Source organism: Idiotropiscis lumnitzeri, chromosome 5, assembly GCF_059441095.1.
Source record: "Idiotropiscis lumnitzeri isolate Australia: NSW breed Sydney's pygmy pipehorse chromosome 5, RoL_Ilum_1.0, whole genome shotgun sequence".
In the NCBI taxonomy this organism is placed as follows: domain Eukaryota; kingdom Metazoa; phylum Chordata; class Actinopteri; order Syngnathiformes; family Syngnathidae; genus Idiotropiscis; species Idiotropiscis lumnitzeri.
In genome coordinates this window covers 28,299,378-28,315,792 of record NC_142395.1, presented here as the reverse complement: position 1 = coordinate 28,315,792, position 16,415 = coordinate 28,299,378, and the positions used below count along the sequence as shown (strand labels likewise).

General features: G+C 41.3%; 1 protein-coding gene across 2 annotated transcripts in view; it reads right to left on the bottom strand.

Moving 5' to 3' along the window:
* The window catches only part of pde3b (phosphodiesterase 3B), a 38,028-nt gene that overhangs the window by 1,783 nt on the left and 19,830 nt on the right, over positions 1 to 16,415 (bottom strand). The window contains exons 2-15 of one of the 2 annotated variants that reach the window (XM_088296994.1): positions 9,623 to 9,673; positions 8,281 to 8,529; positions 7,845 to 7,990; positions 6,895 to 6,995; positions 6,168 to 6,336; positions 5,988 to 6,079; positions 5,119 to 5,270; positions 4,904 to 5,038; positions 4,202 to 4,313; positions 3,913 to 4,026; positions 3,067 to 3,266; positions 500 to 703; positions 231 to 392; positions 1 to 64 (exon numbers count right to left, since the gene is read on the bottom strand). The exon at positions 1 to 64 is cut by the window's left edge and continues 219 nt beyond it. In XM_088296994.1, the coding sequence (XP_088153120.1) occupies positions 1 to 64; positions 231 to 392; positions 500 to 703; positions 3,067 to 3,266; positions 3,913 to 4,026; positions 4,202 to 4,313; positions 4,904 to 5,038; positions 5,119 to 5,270; positions 5,988 to 6,079; positions 6,168 to 6,336; positions 6,895 to 6,995; positions 7,845 to 7,990; positions 8,281 to 8,529; positions 9,623 to 9,673 (1,951 nt within the window). Of the gene's footprint in view, positions 65 to 230; positions 393 to 499; positions 704 to 3,066; positions 3,267 to 3,912; positions 4,027 to 4,201; positions 4,314 to 4,903; positions 5,039 to 5,118; positions 5,271 to 5,987; positions 6,080 to 6,167; positions 6,400 to 6,894; positions 6,996 to 7,844; positions 7,991 to 8,280; positions 8,530 to 9,622; positions 9,674 to 16,415 lie in introns of both variants that reach the window. The other variant, XM_088296993.1, reaches the window with a different exon arrangement.

Sequence of the window (16,415 nt, the reverse complement as noted above, 5' to 3'; positions counted from 1 at the left end):
ACTGTGGGGAGGAGCGGTCCATGAAGGGACTGACCGGTAAGCCCAGACCCGCTTCTTCATCGCCCTGCAGGTAAAAAAGGAAAAAAAGGAGATGAGTAATCCATGTGCGGTTTATATGTTAACGTCCCAAGAGCGATGATACATATACATGCACTTTGTACTATCAATAAGCGCTCGTTCCATGAGGAATATGATCGTGCAGCACAAGGATGGCACGCAGCCCATATTACCTGCTCGTAAAACTCATTGACAATGCCTTCAGTCCATTTCAAATGCAGGTCTCGGACTTTGGCCGGTCCGTTGATGTCTGCCAGCTTGATACACACTTGGCATACCAGCAGTCTGTCATTCTCATTGGTCCAGTCAATTCCTGGACTGTTCACGTCATTGACCTTGAAGTCAAACAGAGAAGACACTCATAAAAGCCATCTGCATCATCCATCCTGGAACGGTTCAATAAGTTAAACGACATTAAAGACAGACGTGATCAGGTAATGACCTTGGAATTGAACTCGGCCAGGAAGTCAAAGTGCTTTTTGAGGTCTGTGGCGAGAATGGCCTCGATAACCAGGAAGCGAAAGCGCTTGAACTCCACATGATCTAGGTTGACCAGGAAGTTAAACTCTGGCCGGGATAGGTAGAGGTTCCAGGCCGACGCGGCGTGATGGTTCTCCAGCACGGAGCGGTCGTTATACAGCACCGCCTGTGTTGCGCGTGAGAGGAAGAATATCAGGTGAGAGTAGGAAATATGACACAAAGATTTCAACACAATCTGACGAAATAAAAATGTGTCGGATTAACACCATATAAATTTAAGATGTTTTAGTAGGCTCGATGTTTTGCTTTCTGACCGAAGCCTGAAGATTTTGTGCACTGATTGCTTTTTCGCATTGTTCATAATTGCATCCAGTGTGTGCTACAGCCATCTAGTGATGGCTAAATGAAGCTTCAAATCTGCTTCATGAACCACTTGTAGTATTTTTGGACTCCTCTAGATGGCACTCTCTGTTCAACATTGGGCTGAAAGCACACTCAATTGCCATTTTTTAAACCATTTATTTAAACCAACAGTGCCATCTAGAGGACTAAAAGATACAGCAGCTGGTTCATGAAGCAAATTTGAGGCTTCATTTTCTTTCTTGACAGGAGGGATGGTGTTGTCTTGGTCATGAGCTTTGTTGTGCTTGCGCCACCGTTTGGGAATTAATGCCAAAACTGTCAACCATGTATTTCTTCAGCTTAGATCAGGTGTGAGGAATTATGACCAGTTCGAAATAGCAGTCAGTCCTGGTAAAAAAAACCTAGAAGCTTCCGCGACAAAGCTAAGAAATGTGAGAAAAAAGCCTACAAGAACATCAACATGAATTTGATTTGTTAATTGTGAATGGGGGCGGCACGGTGGATGGCTGGTTAGCATGTCCGCCTCACAGTTCAGAGGTCGTAGGTTTGATTCCGGCTCCGGCTTTCCTGTGTGGAGTTTGCATGTTCTCCCCGTGCCTGCGTGGGTTTTCTCTGGGAACTCCGGTTTCTTCCCACATTCCCAAAAACATGCATGGTAGGTTGTGTAACCGTGTATTGTATTATTGTTATTTTATGCGCCCTCTCAAAATCTTTCTCCCCAATTGTGTTGCAATTGTTGTTTGAAATGATTTAGATTTCATTCTTCATATCACAAAAAAGCAGGGGTGTGTAGACTTTTCATATTTACTGCATTGCTGTGTTATTGACCTATTTGACATTCAATTAACGAGGCAAGATAAAACGACCCTTTCTTCAATTCATGTCGCAATGCAACTGCCGCGTTTCTGAAGCAAGAAACTTCGATAGGCACACTTTCCAGCACCAATGATCTTCTGTCAGACATGTTTGTCAAAATCAGTGATCAATAGGTTCAGGGTCCCCTGTCTTTGCTCTTAACCTACTTTCCTATTTGAACAGGGTCACATAGTTGACCTTATCAACTTTCGCATCACAGTGTGAGACAGACGCCGAACATGTGGACTCCATCTCCTAAACAACGGAATATTCTTTCAGCAGCATAGCCAATAATTAAAGGGACATTTTTTTTTATTTTTATTTTTTTCCAAGATGTTGAACGATCCAGACCAAAAAGTACCGGGTGCTTCTTTAGCCCATGTTCCACTCTTTAATCCCAATTCAATAATTCTTCCAAGTAGCGTTCTGTGTGATCAGCATGCAGACTTATGCCAAGAACGATGAATAAGATTCCCCTGTCCACTTTGTTCGAATGGATAAGGTCCAATTGAATGACTTTCTCCTTTACTAAGGTTGCCGTGTCATCCCATTGCTCCGGCAAACGGAGGTTACCGCATGCAAGACGTAAGGATCTTTATAAAACCCAAAACAGCTTGACTTTATAAAGCAAAGTCATATCAGGTTAAAAAGGACTATCTGGTTAAACCTTAACTGTGAGCATCGACGGGAGGTTTCTTTCGGACGTCGGACATCTGAGAACACCACTGTGAAGAAGAGAAACACTAGCGGAGTGTGTAATTACATTGATTCGAAACAGGAGAGGCAGATTATGCAAGCGGTCAACGGCGTGCGGTTCCCTCTGCGGCGCGCCAGTGAGCTCAAACGTTTTGGTTTGTTGGTGAGTGCATCAGTGGGTAAAGAAAGATGGCATTCTGTGGATTATTTCATATGATGACCTTTGATATGGAAATCAGCATTCAGAAAATACACAACCAAAATGATGCAAGAGGACAACCCCCTCCCAAAATGACTGATTCAAGTTCCCTATCTGTATTTTTTTCATTGGCTGTTTCGCTAGTCTGCAGTCATACCACTATCCAATCAGAATTCAGCTAGCTCGTGTTGCCGGGCAGATTTCACAATACCAGGAGCGCGCACTGTTCGTCCGAGGCCTTCAGATACAATCGTGCGGGCATCTGCTCTGTGTCTCAACGGGGCTGACAGTTGCGATAGCCAATCAGATCACAAGTTGGTAAGAAATGCACGGCCCGCCACTAAATCATACAATACGGTGTGTGAACGTTACTTTTTCTGAGCACTTGTAAACTTTAACGAGCATAATTGGTTTACCTGAGGCGCATTAGTGGCAACTAAAAAGGCATTAGTGCGACCGGGGTGGTCATAGTCGTGCATCGCAGCTGCTACATATAGGGCCATGAGCTCCAGAGCTGGGATGTTCCAAGCCAGGCAGCCATAGCTGTCGTCTGATATCGAAGAGCTCTTGGAAGAGGCATATGATATCCTGCCAGGAGAGATACCACTGTCTGAATCTGGAACACAGAGTGTGAATAAACACGTCAGAGTCTTTGGCGAGTGTCCAAATTGTCATTACCGTTAAATTCCCTAAATCATAATCCAATTCGACAAAACTACTCAAATATTTGACAAATATTGATTGCAATAATCTCTTTGACATAGACATTTAAACTCTTATTTTTACTTCATTTACAAATAATTTGGCCTTATCTATCCCTATATTTAAAAAATGAAATGCGGCCATTAAACAATGTAGAAAATTGTCACAAAAACATTGCCTCTAAAATATCAAAAAGGTTATTTACGATGAGAAAAGTATTTTTGAACTGCTAATAATGCAGAGGTTGGCCAAATTGTGCCTTTCGGGTTCCACTGCAGATCACCCGACACTTCTTTCACGCTATGTAGTCGTGATGGGAAAATGGAGCTTCAATTTGCTTCATGAACCAGCTGCTATATTTTTAAATCCTCTAGATGGCACTGTTGGTTTAAATAAAGGGTTTAAAGAAAATGGCAATTCATTGTGCTCTCAGCCCAATGTTGAACGCTGAGCGCCATCTAGAGGAGTCCAAAAATACTACAACTGCTTCATGAAGCAGATGTGAAGCTTCATTTAGCCATCACTACTATTTAGCGATGAGGTGCTCAGTTTAAGGTCACCTGTGTCACTTCCGGTCACATGCTCACTGTGGATCTGCTGGAACCCAGGGATTGGTCGAGTGGTCAGGTACCAGACAGCGTGGAGCACATCAGTAGCATGGACTCGATTATGATCTGCGGGCATATCATCCAAAGCGTTACTTGACCGTATTCGGCTACACGTTTAACTTTGCAACATACTGAGCTCATCCAGGGATAGACATGTCCACATTGTGACGACACATGAATAACAGTTAACAAACATGAATCTTGAACAGTTCTGGAGGCCTAGCGCAGTGTGAACACTCACAGGGAATGTCCCTGTAGCCATTTTCCAGAGCAAAGAAGTATGTCATGAACTCCCTCACGGGGATCTTGAATATTTCAAACAGACACGTATCCTGGAAAAGGGTGTAAGTCACCTGGGGAAATACAGACCATCTTTACTGAAACACACATGAGAAGACAAGGTAACCACAGCGCCGCCTTCAGTTAAAAGCAAACATTGAAAGTTTGTAGTGATGGGAAAATTAAGCTTCAAATTCATGAACCAGCTGTTGTATTTTGGAGTCCTCTAGATGGCACTGTTGGTTTAAATAAAGGGTTTAAAATATGGCAAGTCAGCGTGGTTTTCAGCCCAATGTTGAACAGAGAGTGCCACCTACAGGAGTCCAAAAATACTACAACTGCTTCATGAAGCAGATTTGAAGCTTCATTTGCCCATCACTATGTTTGTCAATGTGTTGGTTTAAGCTACAATTTCAAATTAAAAGGAGCACAATTTGTAAGCATCTTACTCACATTAAATCTAGGGCGTTCATCCTCTTCCTCAAATCCAAATTAGCATAGCATTGACAAATGACTCATTTTGACTACATTTACACTTAACAGACGTGCTGATGGAAACAAACAAACATACTACACGGAATTGACCTTTTGAATATTTATCCGACCACAGTCTCAGAGCACAACAAAAACACACAAGAGAACACGTTTGTATCAGAGTACTAACATAGCTGAGTATTCTTCCCGTTTTTCCTCCTGTTTTGTCCACCAGGTCAAAAATCTGGAAGTTCCAGGTATTCATCCTTTCCATGAGGGCCTCGTGGTCTTCCAGCATCGGGTCTAGTCGAAACTCCTGATCACCCTGAAGCGGAGCAATCAAGCATTATTACGTTTCAATGTGGACATTGATTAAGGAGGCTGGGACTCTGGAATATAATTTACCCCCAATTCCTGAGTCTGCTTCTCTGTGCTGGGGCTCTGTTCCTCCTCAGCATCACCCTGTTTTCCTGTGCTCGCAGTTTCTCCAGGTAGGTCCACTTCCATGCTCTCCTCCCTGATTAAAGGCTCCCCGAGGAACTCTGGCCCTTCTCCTGCTGCTCCCATAGAAAGGAAAACAAATTAATTCAAATTGAATTCACTTTTTGATACACAAAATTCAAATACGAGTCGTAGATACACATACACGCACACACACCCCTGCACACTGTCCTCCGTCACCCTCCTGTCATCGTCTCCCCATACTTATTCATAAAATAATCCCCCAGCGTCCCCGTCTGTCATCATCCTTTTAAAGCGTCCACAATGCACATGCATCCTGATTATGTCATCGTTGTTTTCTACATAACTGGAAATGTGGAAATATTGTAACAATTATTGGTACAGCTGCGGTTGTTGTGAAAGTGTTATTTAAATAAACAGTAGTTGGGTTGGATTATTGAGTCACAGTCATTTCCTATGTGCAAACTCAAACAGACTGCTGAAAACAAAATGAATGTTTCGGTGTTGTATCATAGTGACAAAATGTGAACAGCACTCCGAAGAAGACTATTCAAATAGGAATTGTAATTACACCAGAAAATAGATTGGTCCATTCATGAATCCAACACCTCAGGTGTTGTTTTGCCATTAAAGGTTTTTGTAACAGAATGCCAAGTTGTGCTAAAGGCTGACACTTTGAATAGCCGGATATCATGCTTTCAAAATGTTACTGACCAAAGGAGAACATTAATTGCTTGTTTCTCTCCCTCTCTCTCTCTCTCCTCTCATCTCACTCTTACATAATGTCTATTATTAGGTGACATTTTATTTACCTGAGCGCCTGCGTTGGGCCTCGCTGAGGACGGGCTGATGGAGATCCCCCGAATCGCCGTTGGAAACCCCCTTTGGCATCTGACGCCCGCAGCTGGCACAGACAATTCAAGTCTCATTCATGACTATAATTAAACAATTATGAGTAAAAAAAATTCCTAGTGCTGTATTTTTTTTTTCACCTGGTGCAAAGAGGTAAAGTGGAACTGCGGAATGCTTGCTGGAAGTCACACGAGCTGAGCGTATAGCCCAAAGGCTTGTGCAGGTTCAGGTTGACGCTTGGCTTTGTCAGGAAGTCCGCTGTATCCGGGAACTCCACAGGCGACCGAGTGACCAAAGACGATGAAGAACCTGTGGTTACAGACGAAGGACTGTGGCTGGGAGAGGTGACGGGACTTAGACTAGGAGAGGTCCCTGATGATGATGGGGGGGAAAGGGTTTATTAGTCAAAACATGTAGTGTGTTTTTTTTTTTTATGTACATGGAAAAAAAATATGTGCCAGATTATAGTTTGAAGCTAATTTCCGCATGTAGTCCATTTGGCAAGTAAGAAAGTAGATTAAGAAAAGGATGTAAAAATTAACTGAAAAGACAACAAGATTATTTTTGTGGAACCTATCCGGCATTACAGTATTCGCTAAAACAAATCTTAGCTATAAGGGATCTTCATGCGGAGGCAAAAGCAATGGAAGTATCACTTTGGCGGCATATAATAGGGCAACATAAATACATTTTTAGATTTAGATAGATTTTAATTTTTTGTTTTTTTTGGGGGGCGGGGGGGGACAAGGATCTATAATTTATAATGAATTTGAGAATGTTGATTGCCCGCAGGCAGTTTTACTGCAATCTAGAGGTCATCCTTGTCCTATTTTTTTCTGTTAAGAGGTCAAGGTGCACAGCTCTCACCTGCTCTCCTGGACCCTGTGTGGTAGGTAAGAGTGACTGAAGAAGACCTCTGCTTGGGAATGGTGAGCAGGTTTGCATTTGGCCCATTGGACAGTCCTGAGCTGGATACAACAAACATAAACACATGTTGTCAACTGTTATCATTAGTTCATTTCGCTTCAGCTGAATTACCATACAGCTACTAGGACGGGGAAACACTGGCATCTTGTGGAGGAAGGTAGTCATTACAGTTGGATGATTTTTTTTTTCCAGACTCGCCAGGTAATAGTTGCTTCCTTTAAAGTAAGTTTCAGATTGTAAATTGTCAAAATTTAAGACCTACGCTAATCGACAGACGAAGGGGAACTAACACGTTTCAATTCCTCCATAAATTGACCACAAAGTGGGAATGCATTAGCAAGTAATATCATATTATCGTAACGTGACATTTGGATATTGTGACATCAGAATCAGAATACACTTTATTGTCATTGTACTCAGTGAACAACAAGATTGGAGAGCTCAGTGCAATATAACAAATAATTTACTTAAGTATATCAATTAAATTCATTCAAGATTAAATAATGAACTAAAAAATAAATGGGAAATAAAATAAATAAAACACATTATGTCGATAAATGCAACTTTTCTATTTGGACTGAGGACACATTGCAAAAAAATCTGACATTTCTAAGAACACAAAAGAAAGTCACCTGTGTCCAATTTGAAAAAGATCTAAATTAAGCCATTCAGACTATCATATATATATATTTTTTATTTATTTATTAATTTTTGTATTCATTTTTTTAAATCACATACAGGTCATATATGGGTAAAAAAAAGGTTCCCATTTGCCTACAGTCTGAACGTTGCCAAAGAGAAAGTGGAGCAGCCGGCAAAAGACTGTTTTGTTTGGGTGTGCATTAATGTAGCTGTGTGAAAAGAGCAACAACTGTGTGTTGTGTTGATACCTAATCAAGTTGAGGTCAGGGTGGGATCTCTTGCTGGTGTTACGTTCCCACCGTGACGAAAGTGTGTCGAGAGGAGGCAACACAGAAGAAGAGGTAGAACTCCGTCTGGGCTGAGGAGTAGGGAGGCTGTTTCTGCTGCTCAAACCCTGTAAGAGTAAATCATACTTTTATAAATACATATTACATCAATATGCGTACGTAGAAAAGTTTGTTTGGTTTCTCAGTTGTTTCCATCTTAATGACTGCCGTTTTTCATTCCATAAGAGTGACCCAATTATCATCACCTTCTGGTTGGAAGTCGATGAGTATTACCCGGGAAATTATTTTGTCAAATTAAAATGCAGTATTTAGAATAGTTCGACCATGTTTTGGGTGTGAGCTCTACTGAAAACCATTCTACATTTTGCTAACGTATTTTTCAAATGCGTATCCCCACCTTAATGTTTTTGCGTTCACTCCTCTCGACTGAGACATCCACCTCATCACAGGGGTAAAAGCCAGGGAATGGCGTGAAAGGGTTGACTCGAGGGCGACACGACCCTGAGAAGGTCCCCATGAGGCTGGAGACGCTGTGCAGGGTTGAGATGGTGCGCGGCGACAAGGACGAGTCCATCAACAGTTCTGACACCAGGTTCCTGGCCTCGTTGATGACCGACAGGTCAACGCCATTGCCGCTCGCCGCACCCTGACATGCAATAACGGGGAGTCAAGTCAAGGCAGCGTCAGAGATCTACGACAATGCGTACGTGCTTGAAAGAAGACACAACACGTTTCACTCAGTTAGACCCACGGTGCAACGTGCATGTAGCCATTTGACATAGTCCGTATATGACTAAGTAATATAATAAGCAGTACCTTAATTAAGCAAGATGGTCGTAGCTTATTCTTTAAAGAGTTGCTGTATTTTTAAGTCCTCTAGATGGCACCGATGGTTTAAATAAAGGGTTTAAAAAAAAACTCAATTCTTTGAGCTTTCAGCCCAATGTTGAACAGAGAGTGCCATCTAGAGGAGTCCAAAAATACTACAAGTGGTTCATGAAGCAGATTTTCAGCGTCATTTACCCATCACTAGTGTTCAGTATGGGCAAGTTAAGGCTTCAGATAACTTAACTTGCATGTTTGGGGATTATAGCAAGAAACCAGGAAACACACACACACACACATGGGGAGAACAAGCAACACAAAGACATTGAATAACCCAGGATTTCCTGACTGTGCACTGCTACACTATGCCGTTTGACTATTGCTATTTCTATACAGTGTCAGTGAGGTCCAGTCCCGCTTAAATTTAGTCCAAATAAGCAATAATTGTACCTTGAAAAGTTACAACTTGTTTCTAAACATTGTCACACAACACTGTTTAAAATTTCAAGCAATATATATTCTTTCAGCTCGGACTCCGTAAACGTCATTAAGCTAAAAAAAAAAAAAAAAAAAAAATTAATACCAGAACAGGACTATTAATCTCTGAGCGTACACCCCAAAAGTGTCCCATAATAAATCGATAAAACGGGAACAGAATGAGACTGTGGGCCTTGGGAGGAAAATTCTTTGACAGAGTAAACAAATAGTTCTTAGAGGAGAGGGAATGTCTGAGTGTGATAAAATGTGTCAAGTCAACAATGTCAAGGTCATTATGTACCAGCTTTAAAACAGTGTATGCGTGTGTGTGTGTGCGTGTGTGTGTGCCCATGTTGCAAATATCAAACCAGCAACTGGTGACTTGATGTCAATGCTTATTAGGGTCAATAAGCATGTTTGATCCACTTTTTACTCACCTGATACTGTGGTTTGTACCAATGTTTTAGATCCCAGTCCCACAGGATCATCTGAAAAAGAGAGTTACAAACATTCTTAAAAAAAAAAAAATAAATAAGTGGGTGGCTCATTGCAGGCGACATCAACTTGACAAGCTAAGTTGCAGATATTCACAGTGAGGCACTGGAAGGTCAGTGTTGAGACAACCTTCCGTTCGCCCATTCTTCTTGTTATCTAAATACACAGCGTAGTGCGAGTTTACACGAAGGATTTGATGCACAGCACGGTGCACTAATGCGTGCTGCCTTACTGAAAGCAGACAGAGGAAGAAAAGGAAACCACGAAAACCACAGCGGTGCATCTACAATGGCGCTACGGGGATCTTATCTGACGCCAACTACGTCAATCGGCCGCATTTCCATGCTATCTGTTGGTAACCAAACAGTGCCTGCGCTCCGGAACAGAATACAGTCAGAGTTAGAGCAGGTTGCGTAACACAACACCGCCGGGCCTCAAATGACCCAATCTGCTGTGTAGATTATGACTAACTTGACTTGACGTAGAAATATCCATGTAAAGTCGCACTCGAGCTTTGTCGTCAAAACACGTGAAGTTTTCTTTCATTCTAGAATGGGAGGACATTTTCTGAACCCCCACCGTAGAACTTCAAACAACCCATGCATAAAATATTGAATATGACCATGTTGTGTAACTGTCAAAAAAGTGATGCCGATGTATTATTTCTAGGACTGTCAAGCGATTACAGTTTTAAATAATTAATCGCAAAAAAAATGTAATTAATGCGATTAATCACATTTTTTTTCAACGACTATTTTTTGTGAAGCTTTTAACAGGTATTTACTTGAATAATATTTTATATGAAGTGGATTTTAATATCTTTCTTTGATCCTTGAATAGGATTTAAATGGAGTCATCTGTACATGTAGAGGAATTTTTCTCAGAAACAATACTCAAAACGTATACAGTACATTTAGTTGTAAGCAGCACACTCCAGCAGTTTTGCTTTGCAAGGCCCAGTGGTAACTTAAGGCGGGTGTTATGTTCTGAGATGATGTGCTAAAGATGAACAGCTAAAATGGTAAAGTGTTTGAATTGGGCTTTGCAAAATATGCAAATAAATTTTTGAAGTAAATAAAAGTTAACTGAGTTAAAATATTTAATCGCGTACATGTTTTTTTTAACTAATCTTGAGTTAACTCTTAATTTTAACCAAATAAGTTTTGCGCACCCCCTCAAGGGACTTTTTTTCTTAAAATAAAGACAGTCCTCTACTCACATTTTTATAGGCCAAAATGGTGCGTTACTCAGAGCAATGCAACCTTGTCTTTTTTGTTAATTATATTGCCAACCAGTTAGCATAGCGGCTAAAATTGCGACCATGTACTCTAACTAATTTGTAACTAGAGTAAAACTAAAATTAAACGTGTTTTCAAACACATTTTGCACTTTATTTAATTGCAAAGGATTTATTCAGCGTTACTGTTGAAATACGTTCCGTGGTTGCGCAAGTGTCGGGTTGCGCCACGCAACAGCAAAATGTGACATATGACAAAATAGCTGATGAAAAATGTAGCTGAGCTGGACGAATCAAATTATTTTTAGGTCTGGTCCTTGTTTTTCTTGAAAACATAACGACAAAAAATAAATTGCACACTTTTTAAAAAAAAAAAAAAGCCTAAATTGTCCTAAATTTCAAAAATGCCCCACGTATTGAAATATAATCTTAAGCATAGATACAAATAGTTCTTTGTCTTAAATACAGGCCAGGCCAATAATTAGTCCTTGAGCTCACAAGCAAACGCACCAACCAGCTTCACTCTTCCAGCCACAAGAGGGCAAGACACACACGTCTGCTGCCTGAGTGCAATGTTCCCCCAACCTTTATTGACAGAAAAATAGAACGGCACACCTCAAAACAAAAATGTCACAAAAGTACATACACGGTGCTGAAAGAATAATGAACTTAATCTTTCATCAGACATGAGTAATCAGATTGACATCATTTTGTTGCATAAAAGGTAACAGGTACGTTACGCCACCAGGACGACATTTAATTGCTTATGCCTCTCACTAAACGTCACAGGCAGAAAAAGAAGAATTATTTGTCCTGAATAAATATTCATTTCCAGATCAATTCTGTGAAACTGTATCACTTTTCCGGGGAATGTCTGCTGATCACTCACGGCACACTAATGTGCCGGTGCATTGGGAATCACAAGTGTAAATGTCATGATTTTCATAAAAGGATCTAAAATAGCTGCACACAAATGTGACAGGAATTCAAACAGATTAATTGCCATACTTAAATGTGTTTTTTTTTTTGCGCAAGTGTGTGTAAACGAGCATCACATGCTGCATGTGACATGAACACAAGTCCAGATTGTTCCAAAGATGAGTGGCACAATCCAATCTCCTCTAATCACGCGCTGCTTCATTGATCCAAGTGGCATGTTGGGTGTTTGTCATCACAATCTGGACATTGCTGCCAAACATTTCATATGGCCATGGCAACCGAATACAGAGGCCAGTAAAGGGTGGCGAGGAGAAACAAAACAAAAATGGCAGCGAGATGGCGGGAGATTGGTCAGAGGATGGAGTAGTTCTTAACATGTTGGCCTTCGTCTTGACTGCAGAGGAACATGGTGGATTTGGAACACATATATAAATGATCAAATGAGTAGTAATTGTGTGTTTAGATTTTTGCTTTAGCTATTTTGATCAAATCCGCAATTTATTGTGGGTTATGAGCTTCGTCTGAGGTCTCAGACAAAGTGTAGAACAAGGGCACAAAAGGGGCGGGATTCCAGATCACTTTGGAGGATTGGGACACCCTAGGTTTCAGACTGAGACGCCACGGTGCAATTAAAACGTGCTTCAGCAATCACCAAAATCTGTTCACAAAAACCTGCTGGTTAAATGGTGGTACATTCCTAAATGTTTCTTGAAACATTGTGGGATTTAATTGAATCCAATTCTTTCCACCTCACTATTTATTTATTTATTTATTGATGTATTTGTTTATCTACTTATGCATTTATTTATTTATTTATTATAATTTTATTCTGTGTTCTATACAGGTATTTTAAGAACAAATGGGAAAAACAATAGAAAATTGCTATTGAACAAAAAAAATTTTAAAAAAAATTGACATTGGTTTCATGCAATTTTAACAAAAAATTTGATATTTGGACATATTTTAAATGATCTGTTTTAATACAAATTTTATGAAGCAAGAGTATCACTAGTATCTGGCTGCCAGGATGGCCAAGTGGTCTAGGCGCCGCGTTCAGGACCCAGTCTCCCCAGGAGGCCTGGGTTCGAATCTCGAATTTCCCCATTGTGGGACTAATAAAGGGAATATTATTATTATTATTATTATTATTGTATCGGTGATTACTCAAGAGTCGAGTATTCGTACAGATATTAAACTGGTGGCACCATTATCACAGAGGTCACAACACACAGCTTAGTGTATGTGCTGGGGGAAAAAAGAGGGGCGGTTGGGGAGGGGTGATCTTTCAATGAACAGGAGGTATTTTCTTCACTGATGTTATGACAACATGACATGATGGTATAGATGAGGTGACAGCCAACTAAGCTGTTCTCACATGCCAACATGCTTGCATAACAACAATACAATACTTCTCACACCAAACACATTTGGGTGTACAAGGACATGCTTGCAGTCTGACGAAGGAAACATGTCAACACGTCAAATTGATGCGCTTGGCTCTCACCGCATAGAAAGCGCCTGTTTGTGCATTTGATCAAATAAAAAAAAATAAAAATAAAAAAAACAACCATGTAACACATTCACAAACATACCCAAAAAAACATGCTAGTTTCAAGCATGAAGGCAAAAAAAAAAAAAAAAAATTAGGACATTTTGGGAGCACTCAACATGACCGCAGTCGTAAATATCTCTTAACAGGACTCAATAAACTTGTGCAAGCTTATAAGAGGGTCGGCTAGTTGCACCTGTGTGTCATATTGGCGAGGCTGTAGCACTGCGGTGTGAGAGGACGGACCTTGCTCAAACTGATAAAAACATGCTAACTAGAGCGTGCGTGAGCGGGAGGGTGGGCCAGAAAAAAGGTATCAATGGCAGGCAGGACATTTGTATGGAGGAGAGTGACCGTGCTGACGTCAGCCTGCAGCGACGCACGCTGATAATGAGGACTGAGCTGCGGCTGCCAAGACACGCACAGCCACAGGAAAGGGAAAAAAAAATGATAAGGACGAGAACATAGAAAATGACAAGAGGTCTGCAGTTTGTGTGTGTATGTGTTTTCCTGCTCCAAGAGTTCCACAAGACCGGGGAGGGAAAATAATTGATTGGGCCTAATTTGGACTGTTTCACTTCGGGGTTTAGTCACTTTTGTCGCCTGCAGTTTAAAAATGGCTTTGCTAAGTTAATTTGGGGGAGTACGTCAATTTACACTAGTGATAGACTGATTATCGACCGGGCCGATTATCGGGGCCAATATTTGGCATTTTGTCGATTATCGGTATTGGCCTTTTTTTTAACTTTCAAGGCCGATAAATTGAAAGCTAGTTTATTTTGGTTCACTGCCGCACATTTCTCTATCTCTCTCTCTGCTGTGCTCGTGACCCTGCCTGCAGAAGTAGATTGGCCCGCCCACAGCCCCATCTGATTGGTTCCTTGTGCAGTGGGTAGCAGCCAATCAGCAGTAAGCTGTCTGTTTGTTTTTTTCATCTCAGGCCACAGATATTACGGGAGAGGTCCGGCGAGCAACAGACTTTGCCGAAATTTTAATCAATGTCAGTCTACTACAACTCACAAATAATAGAAAACTATTTGCCGTCATAAATTTGAAAGAGATGTTTGTTTTCATTGAACTGTGAGCCTTTTTAAAACTAAGTTGTCTATTTTCCAAGATCTAAAAAATGTTTTAACGTGTTGCAAGTCACTAATGTTCTTTAATAAACATGTGCTTAAAGAAATTTAAACTAAGCCAAGTTTTGGAGTTTTTATCTTTCAAAATTTGGACAACATTTGACCCTTTTTTCCATGAATGAATATCGGCTTCAACTATGGGTTATCAGTCTGCATGACGACTAATAATGCGTATCGACATCTGCCATGAAAAAAAAAAGCATAACGGTCTATCACTATTCGAGTCCCCCATCTCTGGGGATCAGCTCCAAAATCCTGGTTTGTACAACACCTCAATGCAGCCCCAAAAATGTGGTCAAACTAAGAAGCATTCAGAGCACTCCACAAGCGGCTGTCTGGAAAGTGACGCCAATGAATGTTCATTAGCCCCCAAACAGGAAACAAGAACAGGAAGTGTATTATTTTTCCAGTCATAGAGCCCTGGAAATGAACCCTGGACTTAACTCTCCCCAATGACTGCATATTCTGATGTCTGTTATGTTAATCGGCTGTTTCTTTTTCTTTGCTTCATTCATTGTTTTCCTTGGCCAACTGATTTCCGAGTCCAATAATTGCGTGTCGCGTGAAGTTAAAGAATAATACACCCAAATGGGTTGAACAAGAATGTTAGGAAGACACCTTGTCATGTGATCTTCCATCAAGCCACCAACACGTTATGGACATGACTGAAGGTTTGTACAAATCAGACGTTCATAGTGTGGCAGGTGGTCGGCAGGTCCATGAAAATTTTTTGACAAGACCATACAATATTTTTGAATTTTTAGACAAGGGAAAATAACTCAGCAAAATGTCATCCCTTTTGCTTTTTTCACTCAACTTTCAGTCTCACATTATATCATGCACTTGCTCGCTAAGTTGCTACTTGTCCTAGTTGGAATGAAGCCAATAAGTTTAATATACACTGCTGATAAAATCACCATCCAAAGAATTCCAACCAGGGAGGGACAACAAATTTGCAGTTCTCCATCTCTGATGCTCGTGTTTTAAAATTCCAAGTCTTTCAAAGTGGTGTCATGTCATATCCAACAGAAATGAAGATTGTGCGTTATACGTTTTAAAAACATGCATTTTAACTATCCATCCATCCATTATCTGTTCCGCTTCTCCTCACAGGGGCTGCGAGGGGGTGCTGGAGCCAGTAGGCGGGGCACACCCGGAACTGGTCGCCAGCCAATCGCAGGGCACACAGAGACGAACAACCATCCACGCTCACGCTCATACCTAGGGGCAATTTAGAGTGTTCAATCGGCCTGCCATGCATGTTTTTGGAATGTGGGAGGAAACCGGAATACCCGGAGAAAACCCACGCAGGCACGGGGAGAACAGGCAAACTCCACACAGGAAGGCCGAAGCCGGAATCGAACCCACGACCTCTGCAGTGTGAGGCCATCGTGCGAACCACTCGTCCGCCGTGCCGGCCGCATTTTAACTTACGAATATCATTTGATTAAAAAATCTATTCCAAAGGCAGACGCAAGTTCTGCGCAGCATTACGAGAGACAAACATTTCAGTTCAGCTTTGACTCACACTTGCCAGACACAGCGGAGCTCAAAAGACCAAACAAGCACAACACACATAAATGCCACAATCTGACTTAGGTCAGCCCTTCGACGTCAGTGATGAACTTTTTACCACAATGCTATGTTTCATGTTCAAACCGCCCTTAACTTTTTGCAGGCTACATCAAAAGTCCGCAGGCGGCTCTCGGTGTTGCCAAAACAGACCTTGTACACTACTCGCAGGATTACGCCAAGCATAAATACACCGCAGCGATGCAGTTGAGTGGGATACGAGCGTTCATTCTGGTATCTGTTTCTCTTCGCTGCTAATTGAATCGCGAGCTGTCGAGAAAGCTCCAAATTGAAGCAAAATG